Raw genomic sequence first — 23,044 nt, 5'->3', positions numbered from 1 at the left:
CATTGAATTTAGCATGTGGGGGAGGGATTAGTTAGTTGCGCAGAAGTGTTATCACTGGACTCTTTGGAGAGTACAGTTATGATTAAACACGCATCGTCCTGCTTAATCCATCAATCATGTTTGATGGTGAATGTGTCTGTAATCAGTGGTCTGTGTGCGTTGGTGGTAATGGTCGGGGGAGAGGTTTCGATTTCAATCCGTAAAAGTCATAATCTACATTATTCCTAAACTCCCAATAGATCATCTGTAGATACAGTATGTAGGCTGTTTAATGCATAGTTACTCGTTTATCTCCTACCAGGCAGTGATAATGAGGATGGAGCCAGAGTGATGACTTTTCGTTTGACTTAGATTTACAGGACTTAACCGGTCAATTTCTGAAAAGCAATTTATCTTGTCAATCACTCGCTCAGGTGGCAAATTAGATGTGAGAATTGTAGATGCGGAGTGAGGCTGACAGGAGCAGGTAGCTGAAAGGCAGCAGGGAGAAGGAAAAGAGGAAGAAAAAGAGGAAGATTTATCGGCTCAGAAATACTCAAGGGAGGATTGTGACTGGGACTCAGTCAATCCAGAAGCTGCGGAGCAGTAATGAGATGCACACGCACTTGCATTAGGGTGCATGTGTGTGTGTGTGTGTGTGTGTGTGTGTGTGTGTGTGTGTGTGTGTGTGTGTGTGTGTGCGTGCGTGCGTGCGTGCGTGTGTGTGTGTGTGTGTGTGTGTGTGTGTGTGTCTTCATGCACACAGTGTTGATACGTATTGACAAGGAACAGCAGACAGCTAAAAACAAAACACCCAAGGTCCACAAAGCAGCAGTAGGTGGTTAGGTTGAACAAATATATTGAGGATTTAAACAATCAGAGTTCTATGATATACAAATATTGATGCCCTGACAAAAATAAATGAACCTGCACTCACTGAACACATTGTTTTTCCCATCTGCCTGTATCTTTTTTTGATAACCCTGTGTTATTGTGATATCTCAGTTTGATGTGTAATGTCGCTGCCAGATCAGCACAGTTGGTGTCAGAAGATTCTCCTGTAATTTTGTTTTTCTGGTATTTTTTGATTACCCATGACAATCTCCCTGACTGTTACTGTTTTATCGTTCCTTTTGTTTTCACTGCTAGAAAATTTAAATTGCCGCATTTCTTGAATGAGTTTAGAAAAATCGCTGGGCTGTGGGTGCGATCCGTGATTATCAGGATGCCATAGTTGAGTCAAGGCCGGCCTAAAATGAGATTTAAATTGCCTTCACAAAACTTACTGTGAGTAGAGCATCCGCGAGCGGACGATAAACTTGAAGATGTACTCCAGAGCTTTGAGGGTTCGGAGAATGGGCTCGCACTGTTCACCCCGACTAGACACATCCAGATACCTTTTCAATACAGACATTAGCTTCCTGGAAAAGAACGATAGGAGAGACATTTGATTTGAACTGAATTTTAGAAACAGACGCACAGAACGAAACTGATGGGGGGGGGGACTCCACACAAATAATGAGAGGGGAGAAGTGTATCATCTCTGAAGCTCCACAGGTTGGAAAGTTAAAGCAACTCAATTTTCTCACTTTCAGGGAGCACTAAAACAGACAGAAAAAAAGACAAGGGGAAGACAACAAAAACAAACATTATTTTACACCGCTACTGGTGTTCTGCTCATGGAAGGCGGTTTGTTTTACATGAGATGCATGATCAAAACCAAAAACACACACGGAGCACGACAAACTCTGCATATTCATAAATATTTCAGTGTGTCAAACCAGTTGAGGAGACATGGGTGGCAGGCAGCTCAGACTAAGTTTATGACCTACCCGCAATCTCCTTTACAGTTTAAAGTGGCATTATTTTGATAGGTGGCAATATGTGCATATGCAAATGAAAACACATGCAGAAGCTGAGACCTCTGCCTCTGTTTCCATCAAACAGCAACAGGGGATCATCCACGAACTGGTTTAAAACTACAAAAGCCACATAAATGTTTTTTTTAAATAAAACACCTTTTGAAATGACTGACAACACTGGTGTTTGTCTTGTCTGGTCCTCCGTGGTTTTGTTTTGATGCTCAGTTGAACACAAGAGGATTTTTCTGCCTTTATAGAGTGAGAGATGGGAAATACTGAGAGGGAGGCAGAGAGTTTTACATAACCCCAGGGCTGATAAGCATTAAGCTGCAGAAACCCTCTTAAAGAGGGGGGATATCAACACACTGGCAGGGGAGGGCTGGAGTAACAGTGTGAAGACAGATGAAAAGATGGAGTAAAGAACAGACAGAAAATGGTCCACAGAGGAGGAGAGTGGCAGGGATAATTGGCCAAAGGAAACTGAAAGGAGGAGAAGCAGTCAGGATGAAGAAGAAACCAGTTGGTGTGGAACGAGATCAGGCAGAGTCTGACATGACTTTTAATTTGATTAAACAACTCGTTCCTCGTTGTACAAATATTTTCTCTGGAGCAGTAATCAAGTGTAGTGATTTATCAGTGAGGACAGAGCAGACAGAGGAGTGTGTGCGGAGCCAGCCTGAGTGTTTTAGCTAATACCCTGCAGACCTTGGATGGCCACAGTGTGCTCAGTCATGTGCTCCAAAGGCCAACACACACACTGACATCCAGTGGCAGCTGGATAAAGTGCATAATCCCATTGGAGCAAGACTACAGGTTATCTACAGAAATCAGCATTTTATCAGGCCAATCCCAGCACACAGCCATCAAACTCTTACACACAACTGAAACACACCTCACCACAACCAAACCTCTATATTTCACACAAATCCTTTTAAAGTAAAAAGTAATATTTAAAGTTTTTAACCATTCTCTCCTGCTGGTTGGCAAAGTAAAACACAATATTACCACGGTTATGAAGAGATGAGAGCGGTCAAAGCAGGAAATAACCTACTTGTAGGCGAGTGTTGCACTGAAATGCTGCTTGATGTAGGCCTCCAACACTGTGTTGAAGTGCTGGAACTTTCTGTCAGCGATGAGGCCTATGATGTATATCTGACAGACACAAGGGAACAACAGACAGTTAGGCATTTTCATAGCAGGAGACGTTCTCAAGGCGGGTATAAACTCATGTGATATCTATTTATTTGGGGAAACGTGGACAGGCAGACAAGATGTCTGGCTCGATATTATTGTACACAAACTGTCTGTCAAGAAACCTAGCTGCATGAGTTGACAAGGACATTGATTCACACACACTTGCAGGGTAAAAACCCAAACACACACTTACCAATGCGTCAAACACGAGGATGTCATAGTCGTCAGTTTGAGAGTGTTCCATCATGATGTTGAACAAGGCATCCAGAGTGTCCTGTAGAAACTACATCGAGAAAAAAGAGGTGTCCAATTAGATTGCCCATTTGTCAGCCTGGACCCTTCTGGAACTACATTTCTCTTCACCCTACTGACCTTGACCACCTCCTCCCCATCAATAATTTTGAGTTTCTCCAGGTTTCCTTTGAGAAGTTCAGGTCGAGTCCTCCACTTAAGCAGTCCAAGCAAGCCCACTACAGAGGAGAGACACAGAGCCGTTTGTGCTAAACTGTTTTCTCGCCTTTGGTTCTTTACGTGGTAGTTAATGTTGCTGATCTCTCACTTTGCAGAATCTTCAAATAGATTTTTAATCAATGTAAAGTGTCTTAATTCTAAATTGGATCGTACACTCTGCTGAAGTGAATTTGAAACTGGTTAATGATCCAGAACCTTTTAGTTGTGAACTGTTGGCATTCATTGTATCTTATCAGTTTTGTTACATAGAGTATTTTATAAGGAAATAAGACAAATGCCATTATGTTTAATTCTTTCTAACATGACATTTTCATACTGTTATGCATTTACTATACGATTTGTATACATTGGTGTTGAGAATATCCTGTATTTACTCTATGTGCAGAAAATTGTTTTAAAAAATACAACAAAACTAAGTGGCACCTGTGTGTGTGTGTGTGTGTGTGTGTGTGTGTGTGTGTGTGTGTGTGTGCGTGTGTGTGTGTGTGTGTGTGTGTGTGTGTGTGTGTGTGTGTGTGTGTGTGTGTGTGTCCAATCATGTACCTGGCTGGGCTTCTGTCAAAATGGTGACAACAAGAATTGCCCCACCACATTTTTAGATATGTTAACCTAATAAAGCTCAATATTAATCGGGTGTGTGGGCATGTTTATGTGTGGCTCGACCTCACCTCACAATTCAAAAATAAATCACTATGTAGTCCTAAACCTAAAATATCTCTGGAGTCAGAAAAAACCCTGCATTTAGTTATCACAGTGTTTACCATGGGTGGTTCAGCATCTCACATGCATTTAACCCAAGAGAGGACTTTATGTGCACTGGAGCTGCAATGTTGTCCTCTGCCAATTTCACAGCTTATGATTCATTGTCTTGGCTTCCCCTAATCATTTTGTTAGAGGAAGGTGTTAATTATTTTCTTCTACGTGTCAGGTTTAATTTTCAGACACCTACACATTCACAATTAACATGTATTGTATTAGTGTATGGGTGTTTTTCCCACAGGACAGTTATTTGCCCTTCAATACCTCTAGGGTATCCAGGCGCCAAGGCAGCGTCAAAAGAGAGAGATTTTTAATATTATATGACAAAGCCCTGGCACCATTTCCAACTTACCATTCTGGGTCAGTTTAGTGGAGCAGACCAGAGTGGAGATAGTGAAGCTGTCTCTGGAGCTGACCGAAAGACCTCCTCCTCCGCCGCTCAAGCTGCTGGAGCTGCGGCTCAGACTTACTGAAGATCTGTGGGTGTCGCTGTGGTGGTGTCGGGTTGAGGGTAGGGACAAGTAGCAATTTACATCCTCCATACGCTTGCTGTCACCCTGAAAGGACAGCAAATAGTCAGTGCTGTTGGTGGCCCAGATGTGGCCAAAAGGGGTATTTTCAAGAAACATAACTAGTCAAAATCTGCAGCTGCAAAACACCTGGAGTTTTCTCAGCTTGGAGCAATTTATCAGCTCAATCCAGAAGGAAGAAATGACAAGAAATGATTGAAGCCTACACTTTAATCCTTCCTGATCAGACTGCTTTATCTGCTGCAGCGTGTAAACCCCTAACTTGGGGATGTGGGGATGGGGGGGGGGGGGCAAAAAATATAGTATATAATATATAATTTTTGGTTCATGTCATCATAATTTGGTCATTCTCTCCATTTGCTTCCACCATCGACTCTTTAATGCCAAATCGTGATGAGTGAGCGGTTGGAAAAGCAGGGAGATTTAGGCCAGAGTGATAAAGAGGAATGCAGGAATAACAAGAGACAGTTGAGAAAGAGGGCAAAATGCTACCGTTAATTTGTCCGTTGAGTGAATCATGAGTAATTAATCTTCATTGCTTTGTCATTTAATCGATAAAGGAGTCGATATTGGCTCTGACTCATTTGGCAGGAAATCTATTTGGCCTCGCTCCACCTTGTCTGGTCAGTTATAATCTCTTGTCCAGACTCACTATTCTGTATGCTTGGGTTCACTTTCATTGAATAAAATGAACCCGAATATTTCATATAACAAGCAAGATCGCATAACTGGACAAAGAATAGAAAATGAAACTTTCTCGGTGCTGCATTTTCACTTTTGTTAGATGGAGCTTCTGTGACAGCCAGACCTTCTCATTGTACCAGTCTTGGACTGGAATCGACCCCTCATTCTGATCCTTATTGAAAATTCAGAAATGTGTTGTATACGGATCGTTGTATTTCCAGCTACATTCAATCATTTCATGGTGGCGTTGGGATGTTTTCTCATACAGCAATTTTATGAAATTTTGACGTTTGTGTTGGATTTAGACCTTAAAGACCACGAGATCATGCAGCCCATCTTGCAAGACTGTTCCATCCTCCTTCATCAGACGCACAAAGGCCATGGCAAAGTTCTTCTCACTCTTGTCCTTGGCTAGTGGCCACAGTGATGGACATTTAAACAGAAAGAGAGAGAGAGACAGTTAGAGGATAAATGCATCAGCAAACACGAGAGGAGCAGAAGCTGAGCATTTGTTGAAGTGTTTGTAATGATTGCTCAGGTAGCCTTCCAAATTGCAGCCAATTCTCAGGAAATCAGGGGAGCACGGTCACAACAAATTCCGACAGGACAGCAGTGGGAAATGGGCTGATACTCACACTCTTGGGAAGAGCGGTGTCTGAACATGAAGCGTAAATGAATTCTGTGCATCTCTTCCAGAGGGACCGCCACCTGAGGGGCAGCTCACGTAAATATATGATATAAAATTGCAGAATACATACAACTCTGTCTTTAAATTGTATCTTACTCTTGTTTTTGCTTTTTTGTTTTTTAAACCTAGCCAAATGGGAAATGTTGTAACCATCAAACAACAACCATTTACAAGGAAAGTGAAAAATGGGTGCAAGTGGATGATCATCAAACAACTTGTGATCAAAAACAGGATTGAAATGCTCTTGAAAATAAACGTTTAGTTGTGGCCACACACCTTAATCGTCTCCATCCAGCGAGGCTGTTTGACCTGGTAGTAGATGACAGACCTGTACTCGCTGACTGCTTTATCTCCTGCTCCAAGACAGATGGAGTTCTAGGAAGGGCAGAAAGACAGAACAGCTGATTCAGGCCGGGCTGACTGTTTTCCAGAAACATGTGTAACTCAGAATTGTGGGAATGGACAGTCTGCAAATTGCGGTCCGGTTTCAAGCGTGCTCAATGGCCCCCATTAACTCCAAACGACTGCATCTCCTGCACCTCCACACAAACACACACACACACACACAGGCACAGATATACATCACCGCTTTCCTTTTTCACTGACCTGTATGACCTTGCCCTCCTCATCACAGACCCACATGATGACCTCAACATTTTTCTGCGTGGTCTTGTTGTATTTATCAAAGTCTCCCCCCTGTATTGTGAGGTAGATGTCGTTGCGTACGTCTCCAGGCATAATGATCTCCGGGAAGCCTAGTTTACGGGCCACTACGGTGCTGCGATCCACCAGGTGAGGGTACTCTTTCCGAATCTGAACGATATCTCCTATGAGAGCCTTCATGGTCACCCACAGTCCTAAAAGAGAGGCAACGTATTGTTCAGTATGATGGTTTCTGTGCAGCTGTTGGAAAGTTCTCATGTTTTTTAGGAGGCAACAGTCACTGCTTCCTTCCGTTGCTTTGATCATCACAAGGACTTTCACAGGAGACAGAAACTTCACTCCATCACCACAGTGATGAGTAGAATTTAATGTTGCAGTCTTTTCATACTGATTGAATTGGAATGCATTGTGGGGTTTCTTGTACTGTGCTGAATCATGTAAATATCAAGTAAAAGAAATCAGAGTGAAAGGGATATGGAAAGTTAATAATGTTAATCAAAAGTTTCCATCCTGTATTTTCATAAGAGGAGTCAGACGTGGAGGCAAAATTAGAGGTGAAATGCAGGTCTTACTAACACAAAACCAGAACGATACTGGCTTTGAAAGCTTTCAAACAAATTACTTGTGAAAGCACCAGCGAAGAATGAAGGAAAATGGAACGGAGGGACTGAACTTTAAAAAAACAAAAGTTGTGCAGTTGACACTGGTACAACACTTTCAAGAAGAACTGCATACCTACAGGGAACAGTGTGTGTGTGTGGGGGGGGGGGGGGGGGGGGGGGGGGGGGAGATTAGGTGCGCGTAAGAGAACCGACATCTGGTGGCCTCGGGTGCTCCTTCCATATCTCCTTGTCCTGGGTGCTCCTTTTATATCCCATATCCTGGGTTATACCCCAGGCTTTCAGGAGCGGGGGGAGATAAAAGCTGAGCAATATAACAGAGCAGTCCAACATATAGTGTTACTTTATGTCAAACACGTCAGTGGCTCATATTGGCCTAGTGACTGCAGGGTAGTAGAAAGAAAGCTGATGTTTCAAAAGCAAGTATATATACATATATGTATATATATATATATATATATATATGTGTGTGTGTGTGTGTATGTGTGTGTGTGTGTGTGTGTGTGTATATATACCTTGACCACCGCTGTCTCCTCGTGATGACGTCACTTTGTTGAGCAGGGTGTGAAGAAAATCATTCTCAGCAACCACGCTAGATTCAGGCAAAAACACAAACATTTTAATGATAAAATATAAGCTTAACATTATATTTTCAATAAGGGAAGGTTGCATTAGGACTGCCAGAGAGAGCTGAGGTTCGAAAATGGCAAAACACATACGGGAAGAAGGGAATGAAAAACTGTTTCTCCTCATCGCATTCGACCTTCCCTTTGATGAGATCGCTGATGTCCATCACTGCAGAGACAAATAAAACATCAGTTTGCGATGATAAAATGAAAGAAAACGCGACTGAATCGCTCCTCGCGCCATTTTTGGGGAAATTCTTTGACAGCATATTTTAGCCAGAGTGGAAAAAAAAGAGACCTTTCAAAAAAAGATGTGGGGAATTATTATCATCAATATTTCAGTTGTGAGAGCAATGATGACTCACTGCACAGCTCAAAGCTGCAACTATGGGTAACAAAACCCACAGCAACCGCAGCACAATGAGCCGCCATGTCGGACAAAATTTGCTTTAAGGAACTAAAGTCAGTCCTCTCTGTCATTACATGGCTATTAAAGCCACACAGATAATGCATAGAATAACAAAACTACTAAGACAATAACAATAAACCAGTGACACTATTACTAAACTTCACATATTGATTTGTTATATGGAATGAGAACATTAGAAGGCACTCTGGGACAGTATAAAAATTGCATGTGTGTGGGGTTTTTCATGTACCCGCCACGCCAAATGGACGTCTCAGTCCTTGCGTCCATTTCTTGGTGTTTATCTCTTTCAGTTCCATCCTGCCCACTCTCACTATCTGGCAAATCAGGTAAATCTTTTCTTTGCTCAGGTCTTTGTTTCCCAGATCCTTTAAGAAAAGTCAACGAAAGGAAAAGATATTTTAAAAAGAGGGAATGCGAGAGAGACGTAGGAAGTGGGAATAAGAGATGAGAATCAACAGATGGAGAAGAGAGAGCAGATGGTTATTGGAGTAAAAAAGCATTTTTTTTAAAAAACAAACTAGTCTTCTAAAAAGGGAATACTACAGAGACGAGATAAGAGGAATAAATCCATACATTATAAGTGCTTTGCCCGCTCAGAAACAGCGTAATAGTGCCCTCCGGTGGTCACTTACGGTGAAGACAACTTTCAGGTTGTTCAGCATGTCGATCTCCTTGGGTAATCCCTTACTACCCCAGCGCACCAGGTAGTTCTCACTGTATCAAAGACGAAAGGAAAAAAATAAAATATAAGAATGTTTAAGAATGAACATTGATTCTCTGCAGTTGAAAAGTTACATTTTATTTTCAATTTAAATGTTTTAAAGCTACTATATTATGCCATACTATCAACATATTTATTGAATAATAAAGACGTTTAATTTTTGAAGCAACAAAATCACGGCTACCTTACTGAATATGGAATAAAACGGAGATAAATCTTTCTTAATATTTTCAGCTGAGGGTCTGAGGCCCATATATACCCACTGTGACAATGAATGGCAGGACTCAGCATCAACACTGTTAGACAGCATGTAGTGCTGCCACTCACCATCAACCACCCTATTATTTATGGTTCCTGGGGTCTTATTTGTGGAAAGCAATTATTCTAATCCAGCATGTTCCGACAATGGCATACAAAGGATGAATACGAATCCAGCAGGGGGAGAAATTCATGAACACAGGAGGGGAGAGTGAAGGAGGCTAAAAGTGACACCTGATGATGGTCTGTTTGATGGGGTCGTAGAGGGACATGAAGAGCTCCGAGTCCTCCCCGATGCGGCATACAAAGTTTCGGACAAACACGTACAGGCTGTGGGTTGGGGAGGACTGGATCCGTGCTGAGATCCCACTGTGGTCTGTCTGGACGTTTGACTGGTGGAAGGTACAACAGGACACATATAAGACCACCAAAAACACTCACAGCTCCTGCAGCACTGGGGTCATTGATGAGTGTGTACTTTTACAAAAGTAAACCATAAAATGTGGACAAAGTCAAAATAATAAATGAGGTGAAACCCAGTTCGAAGGAGGCGGCTGTTCCTGCTGCCACTCGTGCTCAGCTCACCTGCTCCTCTTTGATACGTTCATTGATCTTCACTGTGGCCTCCTCATGGGCCCGAAACAGACTGATTACACTCGCCCGCTCAGGGTCCAAAATATTACCATCCTCATCCCGAACCACCTGGTCCAGCTCCAGGATCCTATAATGGGACACATGTGAAGAGATAATTAGGCAAACAAAGGCAGAAAGAAACGGTAATGAGCAGAGGTGGAGTGAAATTCTACGGAAAGAACGTTACTGTGCAGACACACTTGTTGCCGTAGTCGATCTTAGAGGTGACTTTCTGCTTGAGCTCCTTGAACTCATCACTTGGCAGAGTGCCAGAGAGGAGCTGCGAGCGCCACTCCATCAGCTCCCACATCAGCCTCTGTACCTGCTTCACACGCTCTGTTTTATTAGCCTAGAAAGGTGAATGCACGGCGTTATGTTCGAGCAGAGACACGTCCAACTCCACTTTTGCTGTTCTTTTACCACAAAGAGCTGCCTCCATATGCTCCCCCACTCCCTCAGCGTGGTGGTCACCTCCTTCACCAAGGGCATTTCTGCAGCTATTACGAGCTCCTCGTCTCTGTGGCCGGATGCATGAAAAATTCAACAAAAAAATGCTTTCTGGAGATGGATGGAGGTTTTCAAATGCACTCACCCTCTTTTCTCAACGATGACCTCCTTAAGGTGGACAAAATTGGCTGGGAACAATCCCTGGAGAAATATATTTAAGAGGAAAATGTATTTCTCTCTTTGAACATCATTCGAGTTCGACACATGCATTTTTTTGGGTTATTTCTATCTCGATTACAAACGAGCTATGTGATTTCATACCTGTTTGGCTTTATTTCTGGCCAAGTAGCCTCTATACCATCCTAAAATGTAAACCAAGCATTACTTAGCTGCCATCACATTAGAGAGAGAGAGCTTTGCTGTATATCAGTGTGATTCATGTCTTAAATGTATAATAACGTGTATGAAAATAGCCTTCTTACCATCACAGAACTCTTCAATGTGGACAGTGTCTCCAATGTCCAGGGTGAGCTGCCTCTCTCCTTGGCCAACAAAATTCCACTTAACTAAAAAGTACGATGTCAAGATGGGAGGAAAGGTGATTTTTTAAATGAATTTACAACCCTTCCAGGATGAAATAGCAGCATTTTTGTTGTGATTCACATTTGTCTCCAAATCTTTCTGTAAAAAGCATCTGAATCGGCTCACACACAAGCTTCATTTCTTCTTCAACTCTTCCTGTTTGTTAATCTCACATGGGCCAGAAACACATTTGTTTCCAATACAGTACATACAGTAAAATGTCGCCTGTCATTGGGCTTAATTTCAAAGTGATCAAAATGTTTCAACCTCATCTTGAAGTTGAATCTACTATTAAAACCTCCCTCAGTTACTTAACAACAGCTGAACCTTGAGGGGCTCAGAACGTTTCCTGCAGTCTAAAATGATCTCTTCACAGACACAGTTTTTGACCCTTAATGAATAATTCCTCTGCATTTATACTCATAATACCCACTTTTTCCTCCATTCATTTAGGATTGGATGATACCTTTAAGACATTAATCCCACAGACAATACAGATGTATAACTTTTGTTATGCTGAAGTTAAATTCTGACTGTTATATGGCAACCGCAACGCTGTTCGGATGTGCACATGCTCCATTTTTTAGAAGGCCTTTCACACCTGGTAACATCCTGTTTGAGCAGAAGCGATAACCATCTATTTATCGATTTCAGAGTGTTAGACCTTTGCAAACGAAGCTAAACGCAACCAGGCTACAAACGTGCTGTGCAGTTACGGTATCTCATCCAAGGAGGCCCCACACACAGAGGGATCTCGTTGCATCACCAGCAGCAACTTACCTACACCGTACCGCTCGGAAACAGCCTTCACCCAGGGAGCCATGACTGCATTTACTCTGTTGCCTGCCCTCCACTCGTCTGATTGACCCCTATGTCTCTGAGTTTTTTTTATTAGTGTCCTCAACTTCAAACTTCTGTATTTTCTTGAAATGAAAGCAACAGGCCCGTCCCTCTCTTCCTCTTCAGTCTCTCCTCTTCCTGACTGCAGGCGGTTAAGGGGAAGTGGGTAAATACAACAAGGTGGAGTTTTGTAGAAGCGGCAGTTGTTGCACAGACTTTGCCTTTTTGAAAAAAGGTAATCAAATGTGACCGAACTTCAGCTGTTTTTGAGACGTCTTTCGAAATGTGAACAGCAATAACAGCAGAGGCCATAAGGTGCCCAAAGATGCTGAAATTGTTGACATCAGGTTGTTATCTGCCAGCGCCCACTCTGATCTCTCGTAAAGAGAGATCCTTTACCCGCTCCTCACCATGCTTCATCTTTTAGGCAGAGGAAGCAGCACTCCAGGAAATAGCTCAGAGATGTATTCCTTCAACCTTGCCTCCCCGCTGCTTCTGGCCTCGCAGCCCTGCATCTTCACCTCACCTACATTTACTGATTAAACCAGAAGATGGGCCTGTGAAAGGCAACCTCGCTTTGTGGGGATTTGCTTGCTTTCATCAAGTATCTTGAGGACTAATCCAACTCAAAAGTGGTAGTTCGAGATTAATTTCCACCTTCCCTGTTGTGATGTTACCTCACTGAAGTCAGGCTGCAGTATATTTCAAACATACTATTAACCTGAACATGTTATTTAGCTGCAGATTAAAGTGAGTAAAGTAGTAAAGTATACTATTTCTTTCTTCTTCCCAGCATAGAAATGAACAGCACGAGACATAATTTATGTCAATAAAATGTCCAGACAAGTAGCTGCTGGAGTTTATCATCTGGAGGGTCTTATATGGTAAATTAATGCAATGACAGAGTTAATGAGGTGTGTGTGTGTGTGTGTGTGTGTGTGTGTGTGTGTGTGTGTGTGTGTGTGAGATAGAGAGAGAGAGAGGGGGGGGGGGGAGGAAACAGAGAGAAGTGGAAAAAAAGGGACAGTTTCCAACTGAGAAAAAACTAATTAAAAAGAACAGTGGGATTGAATTAACTCAGTGCTAATTAGAATTTTGAGACGGCCAAGCAAACTGAAATACTGGCAGGAATTGGCAGGAATTGGTATCAAAATGCAAAAAAGATATTATAATTAGTATTATGGTGCTGTTAAAACACTGAATGGATATATTAAAGGAAAGAAATGCCACATTGTGGGAAAAGTGTTGATGAAGTGGTGTTGGGAATATATAGAAACAATGATGTGTGTGAGACCAAGTGGGTCGGACAGAGAGAGCAGGGCACAGAAGGCTCTGATCGGAACAGGGTTCGAATCCTCCCGCCTTCCCCCCATGTTTCCTGACTTCCTCCGCTGCCTCCATCTGATAAAGGCTGGATGCAGCTGATTCCCCACTTTAATGCGAAGGACCTGCTTTATCTCAGCAGCTGGAACAGCGTCGCACAAGTGAGAAGGCGTGATAAGAAAATGGAGCAGCTATTAAAGTTATTTCACAGCCAAATTATCTCACAGAGATAGAAAAGAATAATGGAGGTGATGTAGACAAAGAAGAAAGAGAGAACCTTACTTTCTCTCTCTCTCTTCCTCTCTCTCCCCCCACACATTTGCACACCCATTACACACAAACACACATGCGCGCGCACACACACACTTGATGAGCGAAGCGCGGTGCAAAGCGACGGGGGCAGACATGACAGAGAAGGAAAAGCAGTTCTGAGGTGAGTTGATGAATTTCTACATTTTGCTTTTTAAAATCGAATTTCTAATAATACAATTCTAGCATAATTAAGCTTAATACATTTGGGAAACAGCCACAGCAACATTTTGAATCCTGCGTACCTCTAACTAATTTTCTGCATTGTTTGTAGCAGAAACCCATCAGCACCAGGTTCTAAAGCTTTACAGTTTGGTTGTGCCAATGTTAAATATGTGTATGTTAAGTGAGGCCAGAGAAGCCATATGAGGGCGGTTATGTGTGGTTATGAAGAAACACACATCACCGGATGTTCTGACATTGTTCATTGTCCAACTTAGGTGTCAGGATACAGTTGTGCAACAACCTTATTTCAAATTAGACTCAAGGTGGTGGAGAGTTCACAGTGATCCGAGCGATTTACAAAAGGACGACGTTAATCGGATTTGTAAATGATGTAATTTTGTAAATTAAATGAATAAAAAAGTCTGCATTGTCACACCTGTGTAATACTTCAACTAGAATTCCCTGATGATTTATTTATTACAAATGTAACATTCAAAGACAGCCACACACAAACAGGTCGATCGTGTGTATAGATTTCTTCTTCTGTGGCTTTTTTGTTGAAAGGTTGCATTTCCATAGCTTTGTGTTTTCTGTAAAAATGAGTGCTTGTGGAGTGTATGCGGGTTTGTGTCTACAGAGTTGTTGATTCAACTGAAGCACCATCTGCAGAAGGTGTGATGTAAGAGGTACGCTAAGGTCAGGGCTGGCTCACCAGCACATCTTTGCAACATGCTGCTCATATCTATCCATATTTTATGGACCAGTGTGCAGTGTGCCTATCTGACTCACAGCCGGTATATTTCCACACTTTAAGAGTCCCCAGGTCCCCTCTACTGGCCATGACATGTAACTGTTTCCAAGCAACGCACCGTCCCAGACCGCATCACTTTTCCTAACAGGTCTCACAAAGCCCCATAAATAGACAGACCCACAGCTGCACAAAGGTTTTGGCTTATTTACAAAATTCTGATTAGCAAAAGTCATTAAGTCATTTAGCACCTTTTTGGTGCTCATGTGAATTATAATAGAATAATTGTTTGAGAGTTATAGGGACGCTATTGGCAGGAAGAGTGGTTTCATAATTTTAAGGCCTTATTGTGGTGGCAGTCGGCAAGAATGAAATGTTGGCGACATCATTTACCACAGCCTCCTGCTGAACTATAAAGATGCTATTGCCAAGGCCAAAGCAGATTAATACGCCACTGGGCTACACCCCATGCTACTGGAAAACCTGTTTGCATCTCAGGTCATATCCACCTTACTCACAATACCCTCTAGGAACAGTTTTAATTTTGCTTCCATCCTCATCATAGTACCAAAACAGGTCTGGTCATGGCAGCAGATTCCGGACGTCTCACCATACTCATCCTCCTTCACCTGACCGCAGCTTTCGACACGATCTCCCATAGCAACCTCCTGAATCAGCTAGTCTCTATTGGATTAAGCCGCATACAGACGGCACAGCTGAAGAACTACCAATTCCAACCTTTTTCCATCTGCATGTGGTGTGCCACAGGACTCTGTCCTTGGCTAACTTCTTTTCATTATCTGCTCCCACTTGGTAACATCTTCAGTGATCACAGTAACCTGGTTTCACACTTCACCTCCACCAGCTCATCCATGTCCCTTTGAGTGCCAGATATCAAAACCTTGGTTTCTCACAACTTTCTCAAACGCAGTGGAAATGAGACAGAGTTGGTCACCACATCGCTGTCCAGCATTATCTGCCCAATAAAATAATCCTGACATGCTTTGTTCATGTGTATGGGGAATGCACAAGAAATACATATATATTTAATATTCCTGGCAAGCACATGAAATCACTGGATCTATTTGACAGCCAGTTTTTCTTCCAGTGCTCCCAATCAAGTGCGTTACATAATATGAACAGTAGGGGGCAGATGAGCAAAACGCATTCAATGAATGATTTAATTTAGATGAAACGATTATGCCAGGCCTTGCTGAAAATTCTGAGCTCATATGAATGTTGGGGCAATTTCCTCACTGTGTAAACACTGGCAGACATGTACCATTACGACGCTGCATTTATTTGTACGAAAACAGATGTGTCCATTCAAAGTGCGGCAGAATGAACACTTGGTATTTGGAAAATCTCACAGAATCAGACAAATCAGGCAGTGAGCCTGAGCAGAGGGGTAAATAACGTCAATGCTGAGAAAGATGGCCAGTTCTTTTCAGCCTGCCTTTCATCTCCACAACCGCATCAGGCTCTTTTCACCAGGCCTCTCAATAAGTAATGGCAGATCGAGCCTTTCCTGCATATTTGAATCTTTTTAGTCCTGGAAGGGGGCATTAAGGACAGAACACTGTATCCATTTACAAAAATGTTGCCCTCTCTAACGTGCAGATGGATTCTTCAAGAACTGGGAGCTCAAAGCAACAACATCTTGCATAAAATGTTAAAACATAAAAACACTGAAACGCTCAATAGTGCTCAAATAGTGTTGTTATAACGAGCAATGCTTTATTTTCTGCAGAGAATATCATGTGTGTCAACATAACTCTGACAGGTTAAAATAGATCAAATTCAACTCCATATTCTTTACATTAAATATGTTTGTACTTCTTTATGATTATCATTAAAATATAATGCATCAAAATGTTGTTTCTGCAAAGAAACTAATACAATTCTGAACTAGCTGCACTCTAAGATGAATCAGAACTACTGAACTTTCTAAAAACAAGTTAGATCCAATATGAAATAATTAAGACCATGACCAGCAGAGGAAATGCCTAAATTAAGTTGGATGAGGACATCAGTAAGCAGTAAGTAAAATCTGTACATTATATTAAAAAATATATAATTTTTTAAATTATATTTTTTAAAGGTTTCATTAATTCCATTAAGCTATGCCATGTTTGCAAAGAAAGAATTCCCACTTTCAAATGCTCCCAATGAGCATTATTTTTAAATAATAGAAAATAATAACAGTTTGGGGGTTACAAATTATGAAAAAATGGCCAGTGAGATGGTTGTATCAGCAGCACCTCTATGGTCGTTCAGGGTCATTCATGATGGATGTTTCCGCTGTTGACCATCTTGTCCCCGACTCAACCAAGGCTGCGCCCACACAGCGTTCATCCATCTTGATTTCTGTTGTCACAGATTTATTGGCTAATTGTTATACAATGCCAGATTTGCTTTTTCTCGTGTCATCAGGAAAATGCAAACAGACATCCAGAATAAATACACAATTGGCAAATTCTTTAATATCATCAATCAGACACACAAGACTTTAGCCTTTCGAATTAAACACCAGCCATGCCAAGCTCTCCTTGGAAAAATGCCATATGAAGATTAATTTTATTTAAATGAGATGTCGAATTAAATTCTGGTAATGCATTGATACTATACTCCAGGTGACTGTTTTATTCTTGTTTTTGATGTTTGTAAAAGAAAAATCGTTTTTGTTAATTTCTTTTATTTCTATATAACCCTAAACCTAATGGTTTCTTGGATTACTGTAAACGCTTTTGTTATTAATCATGTTGAGTGTGTCATTTTATTAATGTCATTGTTCACTGCACTTGGGTACCTTTAATTCGTGTGATTTAGGTGGACATATTGTACTGTAAAAGAGAAGAACCGCAGTCTTTGTTTAAACGGCTTTGCAATATTACTAACTGCGTTTCTGTCGTTTGACCACAAGGTGGCAGCAGAGCCCGAGAAGATGCCGCTGAGGCCAAAGGGATTCCACGGATCATTATCGCAAAAGCAGACGGTTCAACAGATATCACAGACATTATAACAGCCAGCTAAAGTGCTGATTTGCAACCACAATGACAGTATTTGTCAAGAGACAGATATCCAAGTCCAACCAAATTGTTGCCCGTTTTTTTTTTTTTAATTGCAATGCTGACTTGACCAGGTTGCTGTAGTTTAAGGTCCAGCAAAACCCAGTCAAGTGACTTCACACCTCGAACAGCGGAAAGACTAGCGGGAGGAGAGATGTCGCCCAATCACACGTGATCATTTAAATCATCTGAGCACTGAGACGTCGAGATTAGATTAGTTCTATTTAATTAAATAAATGGCAGAAGCAAAACGCTCTGAGTAAACACATTTAATAGCATTATTAATCACAATATTTCAAATCTTACACAATAATTTATGTTTCCCAAAGTGAGGCTCGTCGTCTGATTGAAAACTAAAATGGAAAAAAATAGCAATGAAGCTCAGTGAAGTGACGACTTCAGAGTGAAATGCCAGAAATAATGTTGTCAAGTGTGGTGCTGGGCGTCCTCCTCTCCCTCATCATCCTTCTAACTGTTGGTGGTAACGTGCTTGTGTGCTTGGCTGTCTGTGCCTCCCGACGCCTCCGCTGTCTGACCAACTGCTTCATTGTGTCGCTGGCTGCGACAGATTTGCTGCTCGGCCTGCTGGTCCTTCCTTTCTCTGCTCTCCTGCAGCTGAGCGACGACTGGCCTCTTGGGCCGGTATTCTGTAACTTCTACATCTCCATGGATGTCATGCTCTGCACTGCGTCCATCCTCACTCTATTGGTGATCAGTGTTGACCGCTACCTTGCTGTAACCATGCCTCTGAGATATGCCTCACTGGTGCTGCCCTGGAGGGTTGCGGTAGCCATGGCCAGTGTTTGGACAGTGTCCTTAGCTGTGTCTTTTTTACCCATCCAAATGGGATGGAACACGGTCAATGGGACTGTGCAGAATCAGGGTCCCGGCCACCCAGAGAGGAAATGTCATTTTGAGCTGAACAGACCATACGTGCTGACCGACTCCCTTCTAACTTTCTACATACCCCTGCTGGCAATGTGCTGGACCTACTTCAGAATCCTTCTCATTGCACGGACACAGGCCAAACGCATCATCAGGACCCGTCCCACTTGCATCGCCAGCTACAACTGCAGGAACAGGTCATCCACCACAACCACATCGGTTCCCAGTGTCTCGGCCATGACTCTGCGAGAGCACAAAGCCACCGTTACACTGGCTGCATTGATAGGAGCTTTTATCGTGTGCTGGCTGCCATATTTCATTCTTTTCACAGTGTTGGGCCTGAAAGAGCATCCCGACCCGAGCTCAGTACCGGAATATTCCATTGTGCTGTGGTTGGGTTATGCCAACTCAGCCCTCAACCCCATTCTCTATGGAGCCCTCAATAAGGACTTTCGGTCAGCTTACACGCGCCTGTTGAGATGCAGATGCCCGTCCTACAGTGACTGCGGCTGTCGGCCCTCTCCTAAACTACCAGCAGGTAAAGGTGCAGAAAAAGGTTGCAAATGCTTTTGAGCTTCGGAAATTGGCCCCTTATGAGCTGTGCCTAAACAATCAAATGTTTAAGGCGCTGTGGGAATATGTGGGTTCTCTCAGTTTTTCTGTCTCCCTCTCCCAGCAAGAGAGGAGTTTACTGAGATGGCACTGCTGTGCGAGCACGTCCCATCTACGTGCACAGCAGGACAAGTCAATCAAACCATTCGGCTTCAGCAAAATAAGCAGCAGGAGAGTCAGAGTCCTATACACAAGTGACACCAGGTCATCAGATCAAAGAAAGGTAAGTCGGTACTTCATGGACACAAACAGGCTCATTTTCAGATGTGGATCATTAGAGCTTTGGCATTTGTTTGTGCGCTTTACGCTCCTATAGCTCATAAAAACATAAATGTTATACATCACAAACACGCTGAGACGTCTTACCTGTGCACAGATCGCACTGGGCCAGTCCTGGTGAGGCAGATGGATGTAGACTCCATCAGCCCTACTGAAGACAGCAAACTCAAAGCCCATTTTGGAAGCCTTTAAAGTACCTGTGGAGACACTCTCTCAGGTTTGGGGAAAAGGAAATGTGACACACAGACACCACCAGCCATTCTAAATCACCAGGTCATATGGGAATATACTTACGGCGCCATTAAGTTTGCATCAAAGCCGTTTTGTTAATATGTTGATCGTTACGGAAAGGTTCCTCCACTTAAAACTACAAAGTGATACTTTTGTTATAAAACATTTAAAGGGGAGATCTGTAATATTTCTAGTCGTCCTTCATTTCTCAGCTTTTGTGAATGCTTCAGACATATTTGCAACAGTTTTCCACTATTACGTTGTTGGCAGGAAAAACTGACAGCTCCAATGAAGATTAACATTTCAGAAAAGTGTGACTGCAGCAGTTTCTGAGCTCAAGCACGCAGTCCTAAGAGTTTTCTCTCTGCGTGACAAAAAAAATGCACAAATTATGCCAAAATAGGATGCTATTCGTTTCTTTAGAGCAAGTTTGTTTTTTGGTTTGGGGTTTTTTTTCAGCATAATGTACCGTTAATAATTGTACAAACCTTATTTTCTTAATAATCGTGCCTTTTTCTCTGTCCTTTAGCAATCACTCCACCCGCAGACCTGGAGATTATGCACATCTGCCCAGGACCAAAACCATCAGGATGCTTTTTCTCTTTTTTATTTTTAATAAAACTGAAACATCACTAAAGCCAGATTCACAAATGAACAACTGATTAAATGATACAGGACTAAATGGCCTGTTGTTTCAACTCATATATCCAGTTTCAGCTATATAATGTCAGTTCATATAATGTTATGAACTGAGAAAGAAAATGTGTTTATATGTTTGTGTTTTGATATTTAAAGGATGCATAAATAATATTTAAGACTAGTTGAGAGACTCATTGGTATGTAGAACACGTGATCACACCATACTGTTTGAAGAATGAAATGGAAAGCAGAGTTTTTGTTGTTGTTGTTTTTTTTAAAGGTACTGTTGCACTGTCCCAATGCGCAGATCAGATAAAAAAATACATCATATAACACTGTTCGGTTGTTAAGCACGGCGAGAAATTATCTTGTGATATAATAGACCAAACCTCATGTGAGTGTAAACAAAAGTGCAATGGAAATAATTCATCACAGCTGTCAGCGCGCATTGCCTGAAACTGTTGCATTAACACTTAACCTTCTCCACACTTCCAGCTCTTTTGCTAGCAGAGATCTGTACATGATATAGCTATCTGAATGTCAGCATGCTACAAACTAATGGAGAGATTTACCATACAGTACACAAATCCATGTCGAAATATTTGGCGTTAAGGTCACGTCTCCGGCTCTTATTTGTGTGGACTTGATTAGCTGAGGGGTATCAGACATTCACAGGCATCTGCTGAACACAGTGTAATTCCCCAGGAGCATTTAAAGCTGAAATATCTTCCATTTTTTATTGTTACCATCGTGAAAAGTATGCAAGCCTTATGAAATCAGTATGTTATTGTATTTGCACCAACCTACCATGTATAACAAATTCCTTGGTGGATAAATTTGATTTATATGGTTGTCCAGGGAGGACAGAAGACTCTGCAAGCAGGTATTTACACCTGTCTGATTTCCACCCTATTATGTGGCAAAGCTCTGTAAAAGCCTCACACATCAGATATGTGATTTTCTTAAGCCAGGTCTGTAATTTTAGTCAACAGGATTTTGATGCTTGATAATAGCAGATTTTTTCTTCTTTTTGCTGTAACACTAGAGGAGTTGGAGTAACCAAAGGCAGCACCTGCGCAAGCTTTACAGTCAGAACAGAACAGGTACATATATGCAAATATGACGGTCTTCCAAATGTGAACACGAAAGCCTTAATCGGCTAGTGTTGTCCAGGGGTACAGCGATCCACGCATTAGGAGCAGAATTTGGGGTATGGATCTCTCACTTTAACACAGGGGTAGTGGAAAATATGCAGCCGTTGCTCATAATTGACTAGACAAAACAATCACTGAGACGACGGCTTGGACGCAGTGCTGTTTCAAAATAACGCAGAAACAAGTTGAAAGCTACAGAGTTGGACACGACCCTGTGGTCCGCCTGTCCTTAGCTGCTTCGATATTTGAAGCACACACATGATCAAACTATTTGTGCCCCGTTGCTCCCCCCATTACAAACATAATATACCATCCTATTATAAACAGACATGGAAATGATTGTTATTATTGTACCCAGTGCATTTTCTGGTGCTCTTACACCAAGTGGGAGGAGAATTCAGTCTGAAGGCCACAGCACAGAAATGGGAGGTGGAGATAATCACTTCAGGAAAGGCAGACCCACCACCAGCCTTCTCCAACCGGTCCGTAATTGGAAAAGAAAAAAAACATTATTTTTCCTTTACGCTGCACCATAATAACAAAAATAGGCCAAATGAAATGTTTGTGAATTTCTCCAATGAAGCAAACAGAAAAACAGAACTTGGGACAGGTTGGCTGCGAACTAACGAACGATGTCAAAATCCTCTCTGAGGACTTAAGACAATAAACACTCAGAATGCTGACAGCAGCTGCTGAGGGAGAACGTGCAGCCGAACCACGCAGAATCCATCCTGACTGTAGAACAGGGGTCAAATCTTACGCTGGGATGTTTTTTCACGTCATCCAATATTCATTCACCATGCAATTATTTTTAAATCCAGAAAAGGTCTGCAAACATAACATGCAGGAGGTGTTGGGAGCGTTCACCAAGCACGCTGAGCGGGTGATGTCATCCGCCCCGGTTGCCCCTTGGCTCAGATCTTGTTTTAGATTGTCGCTGTCAGAATTTCAGTCAAGTCAGGAGAATGTTGTGGGAATGGTCATTTTCATCTGCTGGCGTACAAAGAGGGGATTTAGTTATCTGCCATTAACAGCAGAATAGGGATCACTTAGCAACAATCAGCGATTACACCGTTGAATCATTCCCATGTACAGTTTAGATGTGTTATTTATCAAAAATAACAAATCCAAATGTCAGATTTAAGTGCTTTTTAAGTGGCTGTTTAAAAAATCTGACTCACACGGGGGAAGAGAACAACAACCAGATGTTGCGTGTCCGTGGTCCTGTGTGTCTGAAAGGCATTTGCTAAGCTTTCACCTTAGAACACCTCAACTCCTTCACTGACTTCCATGTCCCCACTAACCACTGGCATGTCAAATAATAGGAAAACCATTACTTATTCAACATATAATCAATGTTTGAAAAAACAAAAATATGGACTTGAATTCATTCTCACAATCGTGCGCAAAGGCATAGGCACACACACACACACACAGTACACACACCACACTACCTGTGTAGAAGCTATCAATCATAGATATTGTCATTATTCAACCCTGTCATCGAAAAGCATGCCCTCTTCTCCTCTCTTTCTCTCTCCAGTCTCTGTCTTTGTCCCTCAATCTCCCCTTTCTCTTCTCTCTATCCTCTTCCTCAAACACTCACACACAGAAGAGAGAATCATGAATCATAAATCTTATGAA

General features: G+C 42.1%; 2 protein-coding genes across 4 annotated transcripts in view; one reads left to right on the top strand and one right to left on the bottom strand.

Moving 5' to 3' along the window:
* Positions 1 to 12,145, bottom strand: part of LOC101068169 (dedicator of cytokinesis protein 2) — a 61,722-nt gene extending 49,577 nt beyond the window's left edge. Inside the window, exons 1-21 of the mRNA XM_003970260.3 lie at positions 11,928 to 12,145; positions 11,048 to 11,131; positions 10,887 to 10,927; positions 10,711 to 10,766; positions 10,539 to 10,635; positions 10,319 to 10,467; positions 10,071 to 10,206; positions 9,720 to 9,877; positions 9,139 to 9,220; positions 8,736 to 8,871; positions 8,170 to 8,245; positions 7,966 to 8,042; positions 6,774 to 7,024; positions 6,444 to 6,542; positions 6,115 to 6,187; positions 5,787 to 5,890; positions 4,618 to 4,822; positions 3,408 to 3,505; positions 3,229 to 3,318; positions 2,893 to 2,993; positions 1,266 to 1,400 (exon numbers count right to left, since the gene is read on the bottom strand). Of these exons, the coding sequence (XP_003970309.3) occupies positions 1,266 to 1,400; positions 2,893 to 2,993; positions 3,229 to 3,318; positions 3,408 to 3,505; positions 4,618 to 4,822; positions 5,787 to 5,890; positions 6,115 to 6,187; positions 6,444 to 6,542; positions 6,774 to 7,024; positions 7,966 to 8,042; positions 8,170 to 8,245; positions 8,736 to 8,871; positions 9,139 to 9,220; positions 9,720 to 9,877; positions 10,071 to 10,206; positions 10,319 to 10,467; positions 10,539 to 10,635; positions 10,711 to 10,766; positions 10,887 to 10,927; positions 11,048 to 11,131; positions 11,928 to 11,970 (2,291 nt within the window). The 5' untranslated portion in view covers positions 11,971 to 12,145. The remainder of the gene's footprint in view (positions 1 to 1,265; positions 1,401 to 2,892; positions 2,994 to 3,228; positions 3,319 to 3,407; positions 3,506 to 4,617; positions 4,823 to 5,786; positions 5,891 to 6,114; positions 6,188 to 6,443; positions 6,543 to 6,773; positions 7,025 to 7,965; positions 8,043 to 8,169; positions 8,246 to 8,735; positions 8,872 to 9,138; positions 9,221 to 9,719; positions 9,878 to 10,070; positions 10,207 to 10,318; positions 10,468 to 10,538; positions 10,636 to 10,710; positions 10,767 to 10,886; positions 10,928 to 11,047; positions 11,132 to 11,927) is intronic.
* Positions 12,146 to 13,653: 1,508 nt separating this feature from the next.
* hrh2a (histamine receptor H2a) lies at positions 13,654 to 21,479 on the top strand. 3 transcript variants are annotated; one of them, XM_003970317.3, is made up of 5 exons: positions 13,654 to 13,743; positions 17,456 to 19,023; positions 19,162 to 19,320; positions 19,474 to 19,593; positions 20,137 to 21,479. In XM_003970317.3, the coding sequence occupies exons 2-3, from the start codon at positions 18,009 to 18,011 to the stop codon at positions 19,293 to 19,295; spliced, it is 1,149 nt and encodes a 382-aa protein (XP_003970366.2). In that variant the 5' UTR covers positions 13,654 to 13,743; positions 17,456 to 18,008; the 3' UTR covers positions 19,296 to 19,320; positions 19,474 to 19,593; positions 20,137 to 21,479. The 3 variants fall into 3 exon arrangements, with proteins under 3 accessions (XP_003970366.2, XP_029703501.1, XP_029703502.1); XM_029847641.1 differs by having other exon boundaries at positions 13,666 to 19,023; XM_029847642.1 differs by lacking the exons at positions 19,474 to 19,593; positions 20,137 to 21,479 and having other exon boundaries at positions 13,666 to 19,023; positions 19,140 to 19,312.
* Positions 21,480 to 23,044: the final 1,565 nt, after the last annotated feature.

The sequence above is a fragment of the Takifugu rubripes genome, chromosome 14 (genome assembly GCF_901000725.2).
Source record: "Takifugu rubripes chromosome 14, fTakRub1.2, whole genome shotgun sequence".
NCBI classification, from domain to species: Eukaryota; Metazoa; Chordata; class Actinopteri; order Tetraodontiformes; family Tetraodontidae; genus Takifugu; species Takifugu rubripes.
Note: the sequence above shows the minus strand (reverse complement) of the source record. Positions and strands in the feature narration are given on the sequence as shown.

Coding starts and splice junctions, on each gene's coding strand:
- hrh2a (XM_003970317.3), top strand. CDS start 18,009: ATGCCAGAAATAATGTTGTCAAGTGTGGTGCTGGGCGTCCTCCTCTCC. Junction 19,024..19,161: donor CTCTCCTAAACTACCAGCAG/GTAAAGGTGCAG, acceptor TCCCTCTCCCAG/CAAGAGAGGAGTTTACTGAG.